The sequence below is a fragment of the Sus scrofa genome, chromosome 1 (assembly GCF_000003025.6).
Source record: "Sus scrofa isolate TJ Tabasco breed Duroc chromosome 1, Sscrofa11.1, whole genome shotgun sequence".
Classification (NCBI taxonomy): Eukaryota; Metazoa; Chordata; class Mammalia; order Artiodactyla; family Suidae; genus Sus; species Sus scrofa.
Genome location: NC_010443.5, coordinates 204,021,520 through 204,040,665, shown reverse-complemented (window position 1 = coordinate 204,040,665; position 19,146 = coordinate 204,021,520). Strand labels below are relative to the sequence as shown.

General features: G+C 41.4%; 1 protein-coding gene across 3 annotated transcripts in view; it reads left to right on the top strand.

Moving 5' to 3' along the window:
* Window positions 1-19,146, top strand: part of ADAMTSL1 (ADAMTS like 1) — a 1,007,583-nt gene that overhangs the window by 903,571 nt on the left and 84,866 nt on the right. For all 3 annotated transcript variants that reach the window (XM_021074260.1, XM_021074267.1, XM_021074276.1), the window contains 2 exons: window positions 6,758-6,937; window positions 11,608-11,742. In XM_021074260.1, coding sequence (XP_020929919.1) covers window positions 6,758-6,937; window positions 11,608-11,742 — 315 coding nt within the window. The remainder of the gene's footprint in view (window positions 1-6,757; window positions 6,938-11,607; window positions 11,743-19,146) is intronic.

Genomic DNA, 19,146 nt, shown 5'->3' with positions numbered 1-19,146 from the left:
TAATGTTCTGATAGCTCCAGGAAACCAGAAATCTAAATCTGTCTCTGTGATCTTACATTAGCTACTTCTTGGTAAAGCTTCCCTTGGCCTAGGCATCCAGTCTCATCAGTGAAAGCTTCTAGAACTAAATCCCTTCAGGCTCTGTACTCCCAGATAGGACATAGGACAAAACCTCTGACAGGGCTTCCCATGAATGAGTTGCCTCTCCGTACAGAGACTGATGGTGGAAGCAGGGTCCTTTGTGCAAGACCATCGACTCTCCACCTGACAACTAGGAACACACACCTTAGAGACAGAACACCAACTGGAAATATGATGGACCACACTGAAAAAAAGGGAAGCCAAGGGTAGCAAAACAAGGAATTGGGCCTTTGGAGAAGATTGAGAGAACAGGAATCCAGATAGAGAAATAGCTATCATGAGGAAACCAGGACAGTCGGACCATGCTACCTATGGCCATGTCTCCCAACTTCATTCAAAGACTCATTCTTGGTGACCTGATAGTGAAATCCAGTTTTTGCCTGGCCATGCACTATCTGATATTCTTTGTTTTTATTTTTATTCATAGAACCATTTGTATTAATCATTGTTAACTAAAATAGATTAGTGTGTCTGTCTTTATGCCTTTTGATTAAACAAGATTTTTATTCAACATAGATGGGAAAGAGCCTGCTTTTGATTAAACTGTTGGTCTGCGAATTTAGTGGACAAAGAAATCATTCTTGGGCTAAACCTCTAGTCAAAATAGTGACAGCTGTAATGCTAAATTGCAAAAGAAACTACTTTTACTTTGATGTTACAAATGTCTTTTATGGCTCTCCTGGGACATAATTTTAATGGCTATATAATAGTATATTTTAAGAAGATTACATAATTTACACAGAATAACTCATGTTCTTACATGTTTGAGTTGTTAGCAGTTTTTTACTATGTAACTTTTTGCATGCATATGCTTCCAACATGCAAAATACAGCCTTACAAATTCTTCCCAACCTAAAGCATAAAAAGAATTAAGCAATGAGTAGGATGAGGCTTTTTCTTTAACAAAGTGATCTAATTCATTATACCACTCCCATACTTGTTCTCTAGTTGAGGATAATTCAGAAAATTAAGTGGGAGATAAAGGGTTGGGGGAGGAGGGAGTGTTTCAGTCATTGGGAACAGGATATGCAAGGGACCTGAGGTAGAAAGCATGTTCCTCTGAAGGAATGAAGTATGGCTGTATGGCTACATGGTGTGGAGAGCAGAGAAGAAAGTGATGTGGCATGTGGTTGGGAGGTGGAAGAGAGTAGACAAGGACTAGATCTTACAGGATTTTATATATTATGGTACCATTTGGAACAAGGGAAGCCTTTGAAGGCTGACCTAGGAGATAAAATTGTTAGGAATAGCCATATAGAAATAACTAGTTGAGAAGTCAACAACGGACAGGGTATTCACTAGGGAAGCTAGATTCTGGTAACAAGTAGACCTCCAGGTGTATAATGACACAAACACAGTAGAAGTTTATTACTGCCTATTTAGGACTCCAAAGACTGTTCCTGGTCAGCTGGAGAGGATCTGCCCCAGAAAATCACTCAGTGTCACAGAACATTGGTGGTTCTGTTATTTTGTATACATGCTTTCTAAGGTCTCCGTGTAGGTTCTCTCTACCTTGTCAACTAGGAAAGGGGAAACACAAAGCTTAGAGACTAGTTGAGAAGGTTTTAAGAGCCACACCTAGAAGTAGAACACACCACTACTTCTCACATTCCTTCTTAGACACATGGCCACTCACAACTACATGGGATGTTGAGAAATGTAGCCTGACTGGGTACCAAGGAAAAAGAAGACATTATTCTCAGTGTCTGCCCCAGTCAGGGCGGAGAAATATAAAAGGCTGAAAACCGCCTTTCTAGACTTCCATGATTCATGAGAATAATTGCCAAGGATGACATTGAAGTTACTGTCTCCTTTCCTAGTCTTGCATCAAGCTATTGAAGAAGCTTCTAGGACTTATCGTGTCAAAGTGTACCTTTCAGTGCACTGAAAGGTGCACTGACAAGCTGCCATGATGCAAGCATCCTACCAAGTATAACAAGTGGTCCAGTTAACAAGAATATCCTGTCTGGGATTTAAAAAAGAATATTATAGCATCACCCTACCTGGCAGCTCAGTGGAGATTAAAGGCACTAATCCTTATAATCATATCAACTACAACCCATTATGACTGCAGTCATTTATTAATCCTTCCAAGCAGCAGGGAGGAAATTGTGTTGTTGATAAGATTTTCCAGGAAGAGGGAAAGTAAGGCAGATCCTTTTCCTTCCTCTGTTAGACACACATCATACCAGGGAAGAGCATGGAGCCTATCCTAGTAACTTGACAACAGCATAGCTTTGAACTTCATTCTGTGGTAGAATGTATTTTCTGTCATTTTTTAGACATTTCTTTCCGTAGAATGTGCTGCCACATCACAACAGGCTAGGGGAAAAACTTTCACAACCTGACCAAGCTTTTCACTAAGAAGATCACTAACAAAGCCAGCACATATAGATTCTAGAAAGTTCTCTTCTAACAATAACCTTGGTATTACAATTACAGCAGAAATTAATTCTGAAAGTAGAAAATTTTTAAGGTTCGACACCAGAAATAATAGTGAAGCAATTCAGATCTTCTCTAAGGAGGTAGATTGGTATAATGGCAGGCAGCATCGTGTACTTGTTAGGATGGGGATCTGTGGCATGAAATGTATCTGAGTTTGGATTCCCCACCAGCCATTTGTAGGTCACTGATTGGCCATGAGGTAGAGAGGAGAGGGATATAGGGACTCTGTCCCCATGTAATCATTCAGGGATCCAAACTAATGTCACCTGAAATAGATTTCCTCATCAGTTAAATGGTTTAAAAATGCTATATAGGATTTTGTGAAAAAATGACTAATTATACTTATTAATTGTTTGTCTTTTGCACATAATCAATAAAAGTTCTTTCTCCCTCTGGTATGTTCAGGTTATTTTGGCATAGCTCCTAAGCTTGGTGCATTCCCAATATCTAAGTATTCTGAATATCAGCATTATGCATGTGTATATGGTATGTTTTCACAGAACTCTGGCATATATGAGGTCTGGTGGTATTTTTGGAAGCATCATTATCATCTCTTGAGAGAAGAAGAAAAAAATAGCTCTATGATGCCTCATTTCTTTTTCCTTTTCCTTTATTCCAACTTTGTAATATATCCAAGCCAGTCATTCCAAAGTATCGTTTTGGTGCCATTTCTCTGCTTAAGGTACTGATCCCAGGAAGGAATCCCCCCAAATGGGACACCATCAACTCCACCTCCATTGGCAAGCTCACAATGCAGGTCCCTGTTAGAGTGAATCTAAGAGATATTTGCTAATATATGTAATAAAAAATGATTCGACATCATTTGTCTTCCATGGGCACTGCTGTCACTTCTACGGTTCCAGTTTTGCAGAAACTGAAGGCCACTTCCTTCTACCCTTTGTTATCCTGAACATTTCCATTTCTCCCATGAAGCCTTCTGCCCTTATCTGGGATATGCAGCCCTTTGGATAAAAACCCTGTTGTGTCCTGTTAAGCAGACTTGATTTCCTGAGGGCATGAGGCAAAGAAGGAAGGAAATGGAACCCTCTCCATCCCTCGGCCCTCTCCCTCCTCCTCTTCCTCTTTCTGGCCATCCCTGTCTCTACTTCTGGGTGCCCTACAGGAGCACAGGCCCAAACCAGAGAAGGATCAAGTTTTGCTGCATGAGCTCTCCATGTAACACACAGAGAAAGCACCACAAGTATTGGCTCTGGAGATGCACAGTCACCATCATGGAGTGAGCATTCACCCCCACCATTCACTTGGTCATCATGCTTTGGCTGGTGGAACTGATGGCCCATTAGTCCAGTTCTCTTACTCTGCCTCCTCACTCTAGAACAATCTCAGTTCCTATGAGGGACTGTGTGCTTGCTACCCACAGCCTTTCTGCAAGGGAGGTGCCAGCAAAAAGTCCTATGTGTGAGCAGTTCATGGCAAGGGAAAGGGGGTGAATCCTTGCAGAAGGTGGTTTGTAGGATCTCATTTTTCCTTGCATTTTCAGGAGTGAAATGACTGGGAGGGTTTCCTTCAACTTATTTTTAAGAGGCTTTCTCCTGAATACCGTGGAATTTTTTCTTTTTCTAACACGAAAACAGACCTCAGGGCCCAAAGTCCAAGCTGGCATAGCCAGGCACTGTGATGTTCTTGCTCTCCCTAGTGGTGCTGCAATGAAAAGTCAGCTTCTCTGCCTTTCACCTGCATCTTTTCTCTGGGTATATTCAGAGACAGTGCCAGCCTGGCCCCTTTCTTACACTTGAGCATCAAGTCTCATGGTGTGTTCCTCTCCGTGATGGGACAGGGAAGCAGTGTCCAGTTCTCCACTCCATTCATCAGCCCTGCCTCCTTCCTCCAGCCCTCCTGCCAGTCCCTATTCATTCACATTGAATTATGGGTAATCTGAACAAAAGAGGGGAGCAGAGAGTCATTCTTCTATTCCCTACTAATAGGAAGAAACCCTACAGATTGGCCAAATCTCTTGGGCTACCATCCACCTCTGGAGACCCCACCTGAGGCAGCAGGGCAGCCAGGGCACCAGTGACACCCACACAAGTTAGCTCACAGTTAGCAAGGGAACATGAGCGCACCCTTGCTCCCCACCCCCATTTCCTGCCACTCAGAGCTTGGGAACAGCAAGTGCTTATGGGGCCGTAATGAGCATAATTATGATTATTATGATAAGCCATAATGATGTCTGGCTGTTACAGAGTAGACTGTGGGTAAATCCTATTCATGAAGGACAGACAACAGGTACATAGGTAACTCCTTGAAGGCATCTGCATTCTCAACAGCAGGCTTCCCAGGAAGGATCACACTGCCCTTGGTCCAAGAGTAGAATCCATCCCCAACTCAAGAAAAGCACAGGACTAATGCTCTGACTCTTGAGTACCCCTGTGACCCCATTTACATGGATTTGACATTCTAAACCTGCCCTGGATACATATCCAAGTTTATGAGCAAATGTGAGCTGAGTCAACAAGCTAGATCGTGCAAAGGATGGAGCTTTACACTCCCTGGAGACCTGTGAATTAATGCACATACCTTCTCTCAGCTCACTCAGAGCTTGGCCTCCTGTGGAGCCTCCATACAGACCATCTCTGAAGGCTTGCTTACCAGCATGTCAACCACAGGGAAACTCCCTCAGGAGTTAAGGCCAGTCCCTTTTCTTAGTCCATTCAGGCTGTATAGCAAAATGCCATAGACATTTTGTGGCTTAAAAAGAAGTTTGTTTCTCATAGTTCTGGAGGCTGGGAATTCCAAGATCAAGGTGCCAGGCCATTTGGTTCCTGATGAGGACTCTTCCTGGCTTGCAGACAGCTGTCTTCTTGCTTTGTCCTCACACGATGGGAGTGGGGTTTGTGGTGGGGAGAACAAACATTAGCTCTTCTTTTAAGGGCACTAATCCCATTACAAGGACTGCCTCCCTCGTCATGACCTCATCTAAAATTCTAAAAAAAAAATTTTTTTTTTTTTTTTTTTTTGCTTTTTAGGGCCACACCTGTAGCATATGGAAGTTCCAAGGCTAGGAGTCAAATCAGAGCTACAGCTGCCTACACAACGGCTCATGGCAATGCCAGATCCCCAACACAGTGAGCGAGGCCAGGGATCAAACCCGCATCCTCATGGATCCTAGTTGGGTTTGTTAACCACTAAGCCACAAAGCGAACTCCTAAACCTAAAAAATCTTCAGAGGCCCCACCTCCTTACAGCATCACACTGGGGGTGGTTAGGGCTTCAACATATGGATTTGCAGAGCACGCAAACATTTAGTCCATAACCATCCTAGAGGACAGATCCTGGCTTCCAAAGTCAGGAACCCCATCCCAATCCATACACACACACATCTTCCCAGCTCTCTCTTGCACCAATAAACTTAGATTGAGGAGAGATCAGAGTATTTTCTTTTTGTCTTCCTTTTTCTATGGTGCTACCATAGTTCCATGTTCTCTTCTTCCAAGAAAATACCAAGGCTTCAAAAATTCCAGGCTTATTTTCTACATAGAGTGTCAACTTGGTAAGGAACTAGCAGCTTTCTTTTGTCTGGTTCATGAATATTTTAACATTTTATAGCTTTTCACTTCCTATTGAAGTATAATATTTATACAGAAAGTGCCCATATCATAAAGGTCCCAAGCCCACCAAACCAGCCCCCAGGTCAAGAAAGAGAGGATTGCTAGAGGAAGCCCCACTCTGACTACTGGGAACAGAGACGGCTGTTACCAGTTTTTGTTTTCCACTTTCAGAAAGGAAATCATAGCTTTCTAAAAAATGTGTACTCTTTTGTGTCTGGCTCTTTTTTATTCAACATCATGTTTGTTTCCTGCGGTTGTCATTCATTTCCACTGATGAATAGGTTTGGTTGTTAGCTGTTTTCTCCCAAGAATCTGGGTATACTCTTTCCACCCTGGCAAGTACCCTCTCCCAGCTGACTGCTTCCTCTTCTTTTAACCAACCTCTCTCTTACTGCCTCATCAGTCTAAGTTTTAAAAGGCAAAAGATTCCCCAGACAGCTGAAAAGTTGAAGGCATTATTTAGTTTGGCTGAAGCCTAGTAGAAGACGCCCAGGCAGATGCTTCATGCAGAGTAGCCCTGGGGTGGGCCCGCAGAAGGGCCATAAAGCCTCCAGGGTCACCTGAATATATCGGCAGATGAGTTTATTTTTTTTTCCTCCTAGGTGTGCCTGAAGCTGAAGTCACTTGGTTCAGGAATAAAAGCAAACTGGGCTCCCCTCACCATCTGCATGAGGGCTCCTTGCTGCTCACAGCCGTCTCCTCCTCAGACCAGGGTCTGTACTCCTGCAGGGCGGCCAATCTGCATGGGGAGCTAACTGAGAACACCCAGCTACTGATCCTAGGTAAACACCCTGACGTTGGCCACCCTCCCCCCCCCCCGGGATGGCCAACCCACCTTCCACCTCCTCCTGTTCCTGATCCAGTTAAGTGAAATTAAGTGCATAAAGGTGAAATCAACATCCCTTCCCTTCTCCCTACCTTAGGGCCTTCCAGTAGAAAGAGCACAGACCTTGGGGCCAAGCTGGCCAAGCAGATATTAGTTTGAAGCCTGCTCTACTGCTTACTCACTGTGTGACCTTGGGCCAGTCATGTAACCTTACTAAAACTTAGATGCTGGTCTCTGTGTAGAAGTCTGTGAAACAAAGATTGCCCATATTAGGGGTAGGGGGTGGCAAATAGAGGGAATAGAAATACTGCTTCTGTGTTAAGAACCTCTGGGTTAAGAACTATTCCATCTGTGTTAAGAACTTCTTTGAGAACCAGAAGAAAACTATAGATTACCTTGTCCAGAAAAACTTGTAAATGCTAAATTTTTCATACAATTTCAGGAAGTTCATAGCCTTGTCCACCTCAAGTCCATATGTCTATTCCCATCTTAGTTAGTTCCAGCTGCTCTAGTGAAATACCACAGACTTGGGGGCTTATAAACAAAATTTTGTTCCTCTCAGTTCTAGAGACAGGAAATGCAGGATCCAGGTGCCCACGTGGTTGGGCTCTGACAAAGGTCCTCTACTTGACTGCAGAATGATGGTTTCTGGCCATGTTCTCGTATGGCAGAAGAGATGAGCCAGCTCTCTGGGGTCTCGCTTATGAGGGCACTTATCCCCACCATGAGGGCTCCACTCTCATGACCTAGTCACCCCCCCAAAGACCCAATCTCCTAATTTTAATACCTTGAGGGGGTTAGGATTATCAACGTATTAATTTGGGGGAACACAAATATTCAGTCTATAGTACCCCCAAACATAATGACCCCTGATTTAAGAGTCCAACACAGCACCTGGCATAAAATACTTATTTAAAAATAACAACAGTTATACAGAAACAGACTCACAGATGGAGAACAGATTTATTGCCATGGGGGTTACCAAGAGGGATGTGGGGAGGAAGTGGGATGGACAGGAAGTTTTGGGTTAATAGATGTAAACTATTACATTTAGAATGGATAAGCAATGAGGTCCTGCTATACAGCACAGGGAACTATATCCAGTCTCGGGGTAATCCATGATGGAAGATAATATGAGAAAAAGAATGTAGGAGTTCCTGTGGTGGCGCAGTGGTTAACAAATCTGACTAGGAACCATGAGGTTGCGGGTTCGATCCCTGGCCTTGCTCAGTGTTAAGGATCTGGGGTTGCTGTGAGCTGTGGTGTAGGTCGAAGATACAACTTGGATCTCGCGTTGCTGTGGCTGTGGTGTAGGCCGGTGGCTACAGCTCCGATTAGACCCCTAGCCTGGGAACCTCTATATGCTGTGGGAGGCGGCCCTAGAAAAGGCAAAAAGACAAAAAAAGAAAAGAAAGAAAAGAAAAGAAAAGAAAAGAAAAGAAAAAGAATGTATATGACTGGGCCACTATATTGTACAGCAGATAATCGGCTCAACACTGTAAATCAACTATAATAAAAAATAAAATATTAAAGTAAATAAATAAATAAATAATAAAAATGGCCACAGTTACCAGGACCACATTCAACACTCACTGATACCCAGGGCTGGACTCAGCCATGTTCCAACCTAAACATTTTGCTCCCCTGGATTAGGACTCTCTGCTTCTCTTCCCTGTGGAGTCTGGGAAATGGTGGGATGGGATAAAGAAGCTTGCCTTTGTCTTAGGTTTTTCAAAAAAGCACTTATTAGAGCCTTTATGTTAGCTCTCTCACTAAGAGAAAGCCATCATTCTTACCAAAAATTAAAAAGGAAAATGTGAGAAATATGAATAATTACACACCACGTGTACATACCCGTACATACATTATGGGCTTCTGCAGGGAAAAGTAAGTAAACTTTATACTCATATTTTCACAACCCCAAATTGATGATTTATCAAAGCATAGGGTCTAGTCCCTGCCCACTCAGATTTCAGAGAGGCCCAGATGGGTTTTCCTCTCACCAGTGGCTGCGTAAACTGCTAGTCATCTTAGGAAGCCGCAGAAAATCAGCTCCGTGAAGGATGTCATTTGTTTTGTGTTGGATTTCATCTGGCTGAGCTGCTAGTCCAGAGCTCAGGGCCCAGGGACTGTTGCCCCACACTGAGTTATGGTGCTTACTGTGGATTTTGCCTCCCTAATAACCCTTCCTTGTCACCTCTGCTAAGAGAGATGAAAGCAAAGGCTGCATAGCCACTGCTGAGGCTCCACCAATGAAGTGTGTACATTCTGGGAGCCAGTTCTGCAGCATTCCAACTCTGATTCAGTGTGACCATGAATGTGGCATTTGAAGAGCATGACATCTTCCTATTTTAATCAAACTGAATAGGGGAAAAAAAATCACTATTTATATTTCTTAACTTGGGGGCTTTCCTCAATCAGAAGTCTTGGCTGAGTCATCAGAGTTTGTTAGCTTTGATGGTACTTTATGCATATAGGAGTTATGTTTCATTTTTTTCAACCAGCCCAAAAAGGGGGCTTAATTTTTAAGAGATGTTTCATGTGTAAAACTGAGGTTTCATGCCAAGGCCTATGACTTAACCTGTAACATGGAGACTTGTGGTGTCATGAGGCCAACTTTCGTTCATGGTACCACCAGATGAATATTCATTAAGTGTTGCCTCCAAGTCCCATGAATAACTTTAGGATAAATACAAGAGATGACTTCTGTCCTTGGGGAAGTTACAGTTTCCCTTGGAAGATCAACTGGACATGCCCTAAAGAAGAAACTTATGACAGATGCTGTAAGGACATTAGGAAGGGCTGACTTTTGGCTGAGAAAGATGGATGGCTTTGAAGATGGGGCATAACCTCCCCATTTGGCTTCTTGAATTTTAATATTCTTGAACAAATATTCAATTTTAATTTTCCTCAGGGAATTCTATTTCAATATTCAACTTCAATTTTTTTTTTTGTCTTTTGTCTTTTTAAGGCCACACCTGTGGCATATAGGGGTTCCCAGGCTAGGGGTCTAATCAAAGCTGTAGCTGTCAGCCTATGCCACAGCCACAGCAATGCTAGATCTGAGCCGTGTCTGTGACCTACACCATAGCTCATGGCAACACCAGATCTTTAACCCACTGAGCGAGGCCGGGGATCAAACCCACAACCTCATGGTTCCTAATCAGATTCATTTCCGCTGCGCCATGATGGCAATCCCCAACTTCAATATTTTTGAGGGGATACTAAAAAGGACCAGAAGAAGAGAGTCTAGGTTTGAATAAACTGTCACTATCAATTCCTAAATTCATGGTATTTAAGAGTAAAAAGAGACTTAGGAAATAATGAGTTTTTTCATCATTTTATGGATGAGGAAACTAAGGCTTAGAGGAATTAAGTCAGTTGCCCAAGTTAGTGAATGAAGGAGCTACAGCTCAAATCAAGTTTCTGAATCTAATCATGATGATCTTACCATATTCCATATAAAGAATATTTTAAATTATATAGAATATATATAATATCTTTATAATTTTTAATTTTTATATGTGTATAATTTGTATACAGATGTATATGTGTATATATGAGATTCATCATTGTTTTCTGTATGTGATAGTCTTTCGTGGTCAAAAGCAGAGTAGACAGAATGTTTCTGAACTAGATTCAGGCACCACTTATTTATTCGCCATCCCTAACAAGTACTGAAGAAAGTGACAAGTACTCAGTAGGCCCTCAATGAATACTGTTGAAATGACCATCAATTATAAGGGCAACATTTCTGCTTCTCCTTCAACTTCAGCAAATGCTTTAGAGAAAAAGGTGGTAATTGGCCTTGGAGTGGTAATGGCACTGCTGCAAGAGTGCAAAAGGGGGGAGAGGGGAGCAGAATTTTGCTCCTCTCCCACCCCTGGAAAATCTGGGATCTTCCTGCCACTAGGTTTAGCAGGTGCTTCCCTCTTTATTCGTTCAGCAGAACTAATAACCAAGCCACTGTATTGCCCATTTTTATCACTTTTAGGTCTATGATTCCTGATGACATCAGCCCTGACTCCTTAAATATTTTGAATAATAAATCATCCTTGTCAGGCTTATATGATCCTATCTGTACTAGACCACAAAGCACATTCCAACCTCATAGCTGGACCCTTTTCTTCATAGAAAAAGCCACTCATAGGATCCTTTTAAATAAATTCCTGTGGTATGTTCTGATCTGTGGAGACAAAGCACCTCCCTCTAAAGGATATTATAAGAGTTAAATGAAAAAAAGGAATGAAAAATACTTTTAGCACAGGACCTGGTGTATAGTAAATGCTGGAGAAGTGTTGACTTTTTTAAAATGTCTATAATACAGTTTAATTTACCTACACATTTATAGAGTGACATGGTATAAAGTGGTATTCAGTAAGGCACTCCAGGAATCAACATGTCTGATACTTGCTACAGATCTTACTGTTTCAGGCATCAAATATCATGTTTGAAATTCAGACTCACCTTGATAGGAACACCTTCTCTATAGGAGAAATGATGTTAAAGGTACCAATCATAATGCCTGCCTTACACACAGACACACATGCCTGCCCATCTCTCCCTCTCCACGTAATGCAGCCTTCACACTTTCACCTGCCTGATTCACCATCTGCCTTCTCACAGATCCCCCCCACGTCCCCGTGCACTTGGAAGACATCAGGGCCATGCTCTCAGCCACTGGACCGAACCTTCCTTCAGTGCTGACATCTCCTCTGGGAACACAGCTGGTCCTGGATCCTGGGAACTCTGCTCTCCTTGGTGAGTCCAACCCTCTGGAACATTAGGCAGAAGTCCAGGGCTGGACAGGATTTATGGATGGGTGACTGCTTGCAGGTGGGAGGGAGGCAGCCCTGGGGGGTAGCCAACAGGAAATCACTAAATTGCCTACACAATCCAGATTCACCAGTGGAAACTTGGCTGACTTTCCAGAGGAGGCAAATGCAATTCTTAATCTGGACTCTAGCTTGTCCAGAGTCCAACATGGCTCCTTTCTGAATCCTCCTGGACTGATGCCACAGTCCTCCTCTCAATCAGATTGACACCCAAACTTGGAGGCAGATAAAGCTTGGAGGCAGATACAGTAAAGAAGAGCTCCTATACCTCCTCTGCCCTTGCCAATAGTATCCCAGTACCACCATCCCCTGACCCCATCTTACCTAAATTAGAGCTATAAGCAGCTTTCAAGGAGAAAACTGCAATATCAGTACCTCCCCAAAGCCAGGCAGTCTGTTTAAGCCTCCTTCTGTAGGTAGGACCAAAAACCAACCCAGACAGACTCCACAAGGCAGGTGTTTCAATAACCCCACCAGGTACAATTTCCCTGCATCTGTCATTGGGAACCTCTGCCAAGTTATTGCCCACATGGCTGGCACCCTCTTGTAGCAGAGAATTGTTCAAGGGCATCCAGATCCTGGACCTCTCACCCCAGAATCATGGAGAGGCCATAACAACCTCTACCTTCCAACATGTATCTGGAGATGGTCAAGGTAGAGAAGAAGTCCTCTGCCTTCAAAGGCCTGGGGAAAAAAATGGCCTACGAAATGGAGGAAATGCCATTCTATGTATGGCCCCAAATGTTTGTCGTGGTAGTTAGAATTATTCCCCTGGATCAGTGTTGAAAGTTCCTCTACTCTTCTCATCCTCTATCAGGGAGCAGGAGGCCAATAGGTTCCCAGTCATACTGGTGATAACTTAATATGGCCATAGGGCTTAGTTATCTTTAGAGTAATTACAGAAAGATTACTTTTCAGTTTTCTTATTATCTGAAATTAGCAAAGAATGCATTAAGCATAGGGAAAAATCTATTGATTTCTCTGTTTCTGATCTGGGTAAAAATAAAACACAGGTAATGAGTAGCCTTATTCTATTTCTTTTAACTTAACGCAAACTTGGTGTTGTGTTTTCCACATCATGTTGATCAGAATTCATAGAAATTTAAACTTGCTGCTGATTCTTTTTTTTGGCACACAAATGGTGAATTTATTCTAAATTAAATGTGTGTGTTGTAAACTTTTTATTTTAGGCCCATCACTATGAGAAATTGTTGTAACTCTTCATCATAGCCCAGTCACTAGCAAGATGCACCGCAGTTGTTTATTTTCAAGTTCAATAACTCTTAGGTCACTCAGGTGCCATTCAGCATGCTGGAAAGTTTAACTTGCTCATATTTTTCTATGATAGCTTTATTTTCTTTCTCCCTTATTCTGAAATAATATTTTGTCTTATTTTAGCCATGGACGATAGAATTTATTGTGCTTTATGCTGCTGCATTCTATTCCTAGTTTATGGTGCTTTGTTACCTCAGACTCGTATTTAAATCTAAGAGTTAAAAAACACCTTCTTCCCTAGCTCGCCCTCAGACCACTCCACTTGAATGAACCAGTATCCGTAATGTAACTGTGTGGGCAAAATGGACTCCAATGGTGAATGTCAGGGTCTTGCCAATACCAGAGAACTAGGACAGATCCACAAGGAATTGTGGAGATGACTTCAGGAATGTCAAGCATCAGGACTTTAAGAAGTAGGGCAGTTGAGATGGACCAGAACCTCATTGTTATTCTTTGGAGCTAAGCACTGAAGGATGGAGGGCGGGGATTCAAATAGGTGCAAAGGAAACAGGCACTCAAGATAAGGAAGGTGCCATGAGCCCAGAGATGAAAAGGTATGGGATATGGATCAGGTGTCTGTTCTGAAACAGCTGTAAAACCCCATTGCTTTAAAGCTGAGGACAGGCAGCTGATCTAGAATATAAACCAGACCTTCAGAAGGAGCAAGTCTCAACTAGAGTTTGTCCACTCAGCTGTGACTCCAACCCCTACTGCAGACATTCTAATAGCCTCCCTCCATCTTGAACCTCCCCAGCTAGTGGCTCATCCCGATCTGTTAGTCCCATTGGCGACTTCCATCCCTGGCTCCCATTGGTGGCCCTTTTAGACCAGATTGTGGGTTCTGGGTACAAGAAGGGCCAGAGAGGAGATTGTATGGAAGGTTGCTCAGAATTTAGAATGGTCAATAGCATCAAATTGTGGAGGACCTTGATTATTAGGCTATGGAAGTAGGATTGCTATGTGGGAAGTGGGGAGAGCTCTTTAAAGGATTTTTAAGTAGGAGAATGATGTGGTTAAAGTAATATTTGACAAACTCAATCTGACATTCTGTAAGCATGTGTATCAATAGTGGAGAGATTTAATGAAGAAACACTATTTTGGAGTTCCCGTCGTGGCGCAGTGGTTAACGAATCCGACTAGGAACCATGAGGTTGCGGGTTTGGTCCCTGCCCTTGCTCAGTGGGTTAACGATCCGGCGTTGCCGTGAGCTGTGGTGTAGGTTGCAGATGCGGCTCGGATCCCGCGTTGCTGTGGCTCTGGCGTAGGCCGGTGGCTACAGCTCCGATTCAACCCCTAGCCTGGGAACCTCCATATGCCGCGGGAGCGGCCCAAGAAATAGCAGCAACAACAACAACAACAACAAGACAAAAGACAAAAAAAAAAAAAAAAAGAAAGAAACACTATTTTGAGGCTAACAGATGTTCTAGATCAGAATGGAAATATGTGGCAAAGATACTTGTTAATCACCCCTTCCCCATCCAAGACACCCCTAATCAATCATGACACTCACTCAGCCCAGGCTCTACCTTGGAATTCATGTTAACATTCCCACCACTCGCGTTGGCAGTTGAACTATAGGATGAAAGCCTTTTGCCAACCCCATTATAGCCAGTACTGGTTGAGATTCCTTTGTATGTATTTCTCTCATCTACATGGCTATTTGGCTGCAACAGATTCAAAGAACTCCCTGATTCTGTAGCACAGGGACAATAATTCAAGAACCTGGATTCTCATGTCTTCATGGGAGGAAAGGGAGAAGGGAGATTTGGGGATTTTTAAGCCATATGTCAGAGCTAACTCTTCTCCATAAAGTTCTGAGTGTTGAGCTCCCCAGAAGGGGAAGCCTATTCCAGAAATGGCTGTTTTAGTTTTCAGACACTCTGGTATTGATGTCACTTTAAGCCACTGCTACAACATTCAGGATGGAACGTTGATGGAGTGACACGTGCATGGGCTCATCTGGGCCTCACTTCCCATATTGTAAATGAAGACTTGGAACTGGGGAGTCCCCTGCTGCTTTTACATGCTTTTCTGTATGACATAGACATGGAAAAGGCCCAGTGGAGGCCTGACCGTGCAGGGTGGACCTAGGCTAACTGAATCCACTGTCCCAGGCAAGGCAGGTGCTAAATTTTCTGTCCTTGTTTTCCACCTATCCTTTGAGCAGGAAGGCTCAACTGTGCCAACTGCTCTGGGCAAAGCCAACGCCCATGCCACTGCCTTTGGTGTCCAGGCCCAAGCGTACCCCACAGGGCCACATTTTCAGAGCAGCAGCATCTCAGGCCTCCCCATAGCACCCAGACACTTTTTCAGTCTTCTGTTAAATATATTTTTTGGCCACTAAGGCCTAAGACTAATATTTCTCACAGTATCATTTTATATGTTTTTAGCATTGATATTTTATGAAAAATAACTTGTGTTGGAGTTTTATTATAAGAGCAATGTGTCTTCATTGTAGAGTAATTAAAAATTGAAGCAAAAAGAAAAAAATGAATATGATCTTTAATTATCTATCCAAGAAGTAACCAGTGCAAAATATCTTTTTCCTAGCCATTAATATATATTATGTATTATATGTATTTTTTGTCTAAAGTGAAATCATATTCTAACTTTTACAAATCATAATGCTTGTAACTTTTTTCATTTAATGGTATATAAAAATCATCTTTCCATGTCTCGGTATTTTTCTACAGTTTTATTTTTGATGGCTGCATTTGTAGGAGGATCTATATTTTATTGAACTAATTTTCTAATATTGAACTTTTAAGTTCTGTGCAATCTTTTGTTAATATAAAAACATCGATATGAATATTCTTATTTCTAAATCCTGTGTACATCCCTCTTAGAATTAACTTCTAGAAGTGGAATTATTATATCCAAAAGTTTGTATGTTTTAGGTTATTGCTTTATGTTGTCAAATTGCCCTCCAAAAAAGTTTTACCCATGTATATATCCACCAGCACTATATGAGACTTCCTATTCCCCCCACATATTACCAATACTAGATATAGCCAAGAGTTATTATACTTACAAGTTTAATTGGTGAATATACAATAGTATAAAATAGAATACCAAAATGGTCTCATTTTTTAAAATTTTTACTCCTTCAATTATGATTTTCAATAATTTTGTTTTTAACATGTATCAGAAATTTATATTCATTTAAATCAGGGTATTCATTTTTGATAAGTATCCTTGTTTTTTGAAAAAGAATAATACATATCTAGATATGTTTGACATATATTAGACAGTATTTTTTTTTTTTCTGCTTTTTAAGGGTCACACCCATGGCATATGGAAGTTTACAGGCTAGGGGTTGAATCAGAGCTCCACCTGCCAGCCCAGGCCACAGCCATAGCAACTTGGGATCTGAGCCACACCTATAACCTACACAGCAGCAACACCAGATCCTTAACCCACTGAATGAGGCCAGGGATCAAACCCGCATCCTTATGGATCCTAGTCAGGTTCATTAACCGCTGAGCCATGAGGGAACTCCCAGAAGCTTTTTAATAAAATGTTTATTTTATATTGGAGTATAGTTGATTTACTATGTTTTGTTTCAGGTGTATAGCAAAGTGATTCGGTTTTATACATATACATAAATCTACATTCTTTTTCGGATTATTTGGCCATATAGGTTATTACAGAATATTAGGAGTTCCCATCGTGGCGCAGTGGTTAACGAATCCGACTAGGAACCATGAGGTTGCGGGTTTGGTCCCTGTCCTTGCTCAGTGGGTTACCGATCCGGCGTTGCTGTGAGCTGTGGTGTAGGTTGCAGATGCAGCTCGGATCCCGCGTTGCTGTGGCTCTGGTGTAGGCCGACGGCTATAGTTCCTATTGAACCCCTAGCCTGGGAACCTCCATATGCCGCGGGAGCGGCCCAAGAAATAGCAACAACAACAACAACAACAAAGACAAAAGACAAAAAAAAAAAAAGAATGTTAGGTAGTGTTCCTTGTGCTGTACAGTAGGTCCTTGTTGGTTATCTATTTTATATATAATAGTGTGTATATTTTAATCACAAACTCCTAATTTATCCCTCCCCTTGCCTTTCCCCTTTGGTAACCATAAGTTATTTTTCAAAGTCTGTGAGCCTGTTTCTGGTTTGTGAAACATTTGCATTATTTTTTAGGTCCCACATATAATAAGTGACATCATATAATATTTGTCTTTCTCTGACTTACTTCACTTAATATGATAATCCCTATGTCCATCTATGTTGTTGCAAATGACATTATTTCATTTTTATGGCTGAGTAATATTCTATTGTATATATTTACCAAATCTGCTTTATCCTTTCCTCCATGGATAGATATTTAGATTCCTTCCATGTCTTGATTATTACAAATAGAGTGGCGATAAATATTGGGGTGCATGTATCTTTTCAAATCATGATTTTCTCTAGATATATGCCCAAGTGTAAGGTTGCTGGATCATATGGTATTTCTATATTTAGTTTATTAAGGAACCTCCATACTGTTCTCCATAGTAGTTGTACACATTTACATTCCCACCAACAGTATAGGAGGGTTCCCTTTTCTCTATACCCTCTCCAGCATTTATTATTTGTACACTTTTTGATGACGGCCATTATGGCAGGAGTGAAATGATACCCTATTGTAGTTTTGCTGTGCATTTCTCTAATAATTGGTGGTGTTGGACATCTTTTCTTGTGCTTTTTGGCCATCCATATGTCTTCTTTGGAGAAATGTCTACTTATATCTTCTGTTCATTTTTTGATTGGGTTGTTTATTTTTTTGATATACAGTTGAAGGAGCCAGAGCCATTTGTATGTTTTGGAAACTAATCCCTTGCCTGTCACTTCATTTGCAAATATTTGCTTCCATTCAGTGGGTTGTCTTTTCCTTTGTTTTTTGTTTTTTTTTTTTTTTTTAAGGGCTACACCCATGGCATATGGAAGTTCCCAGACAAGGGGTTGAATCATAGCTGCAGCTGCTGGCCTATGCCACAGCTACAGCAGTAACAGTTCTGAGCCACATTTGTGGCCTACACCTCAGCTCACAGCAAGGCCAGATCCTTAACCCACTGAGCAGGACCAGAGATCAAACCCATTCCTCATGGATACCAGTTGAGTTCATTAGAGCTACAATTGGAACTCCTTGTTTATTTATTTTTTTTATTTGTTCCATTTGCTGTGCAAAAGCTTTTAAGTTTAATTAGGTCCCATTTGTTTATTTTTATTTATTTTCATTACTCTAGTAGGTGTATCCAAAAAATTATTGCTGTGATTTATATTCTGCCTATATTTTCCTTTAAGAATTTTATAGTATTTGGTCTTAAATTTATATCTTTAATACACTTTGAGTTTATTTTTGTGCATAGTGTTAGAGATTATTCTGATTGCATTCTTTTACATGTAGCTGTTCAGTTTCCCAGCATCACTTACTGAAGAGACTGACTTTTCTCTATTTTATATTCTTAGCTCCTTTGTCAAACCCATAGATGCATGGGTTTATCTCTGAGCTTTCTATCCTGTTCCACTGATCTGTGTATCTGTTTTTGTGCCAGTACAATACTGCCTTGATGACTGTAGTTTGTAGTATAGTCTAAAGTCAAGGATCCTGATTCTTCAGCTCCATTTTTCTTTCTCAAGATTGCTTTGGCTATTCATGGTCTTCTGTGTTTCTTTCCATAACAGATTTTAATTTTTTTGTTCTAGTTCTATGAAGAATTTCATTGGTAATTTAATAGGGACTGTGTTGAATATGTAGATTGCCTTGGGTGGTATAGTCATTTTGGCAATAATGTTTTTTCCAGTCCAAGAGCATGGTATATCTTTCCATCTATTTGTGTAATCTTTGATTTCTTTCATCAGTGTCTTATAGTTTTCAGAGTACAGGTCTTTTACCTCCTTAGGTATGTTTATTCCTAGGTATTTTATTCTCTTTGATGCAGTGGTAAATGACATTGTTTCTTTAATTTCCCTTTCTTATTGATGGTTGGTAGTATATACAAACATAAGATTTTTCTGTGTATAAATTTTGTATCCTGCAAGTTTACCCAATTCATTGATGAGTTCTAGTAATTT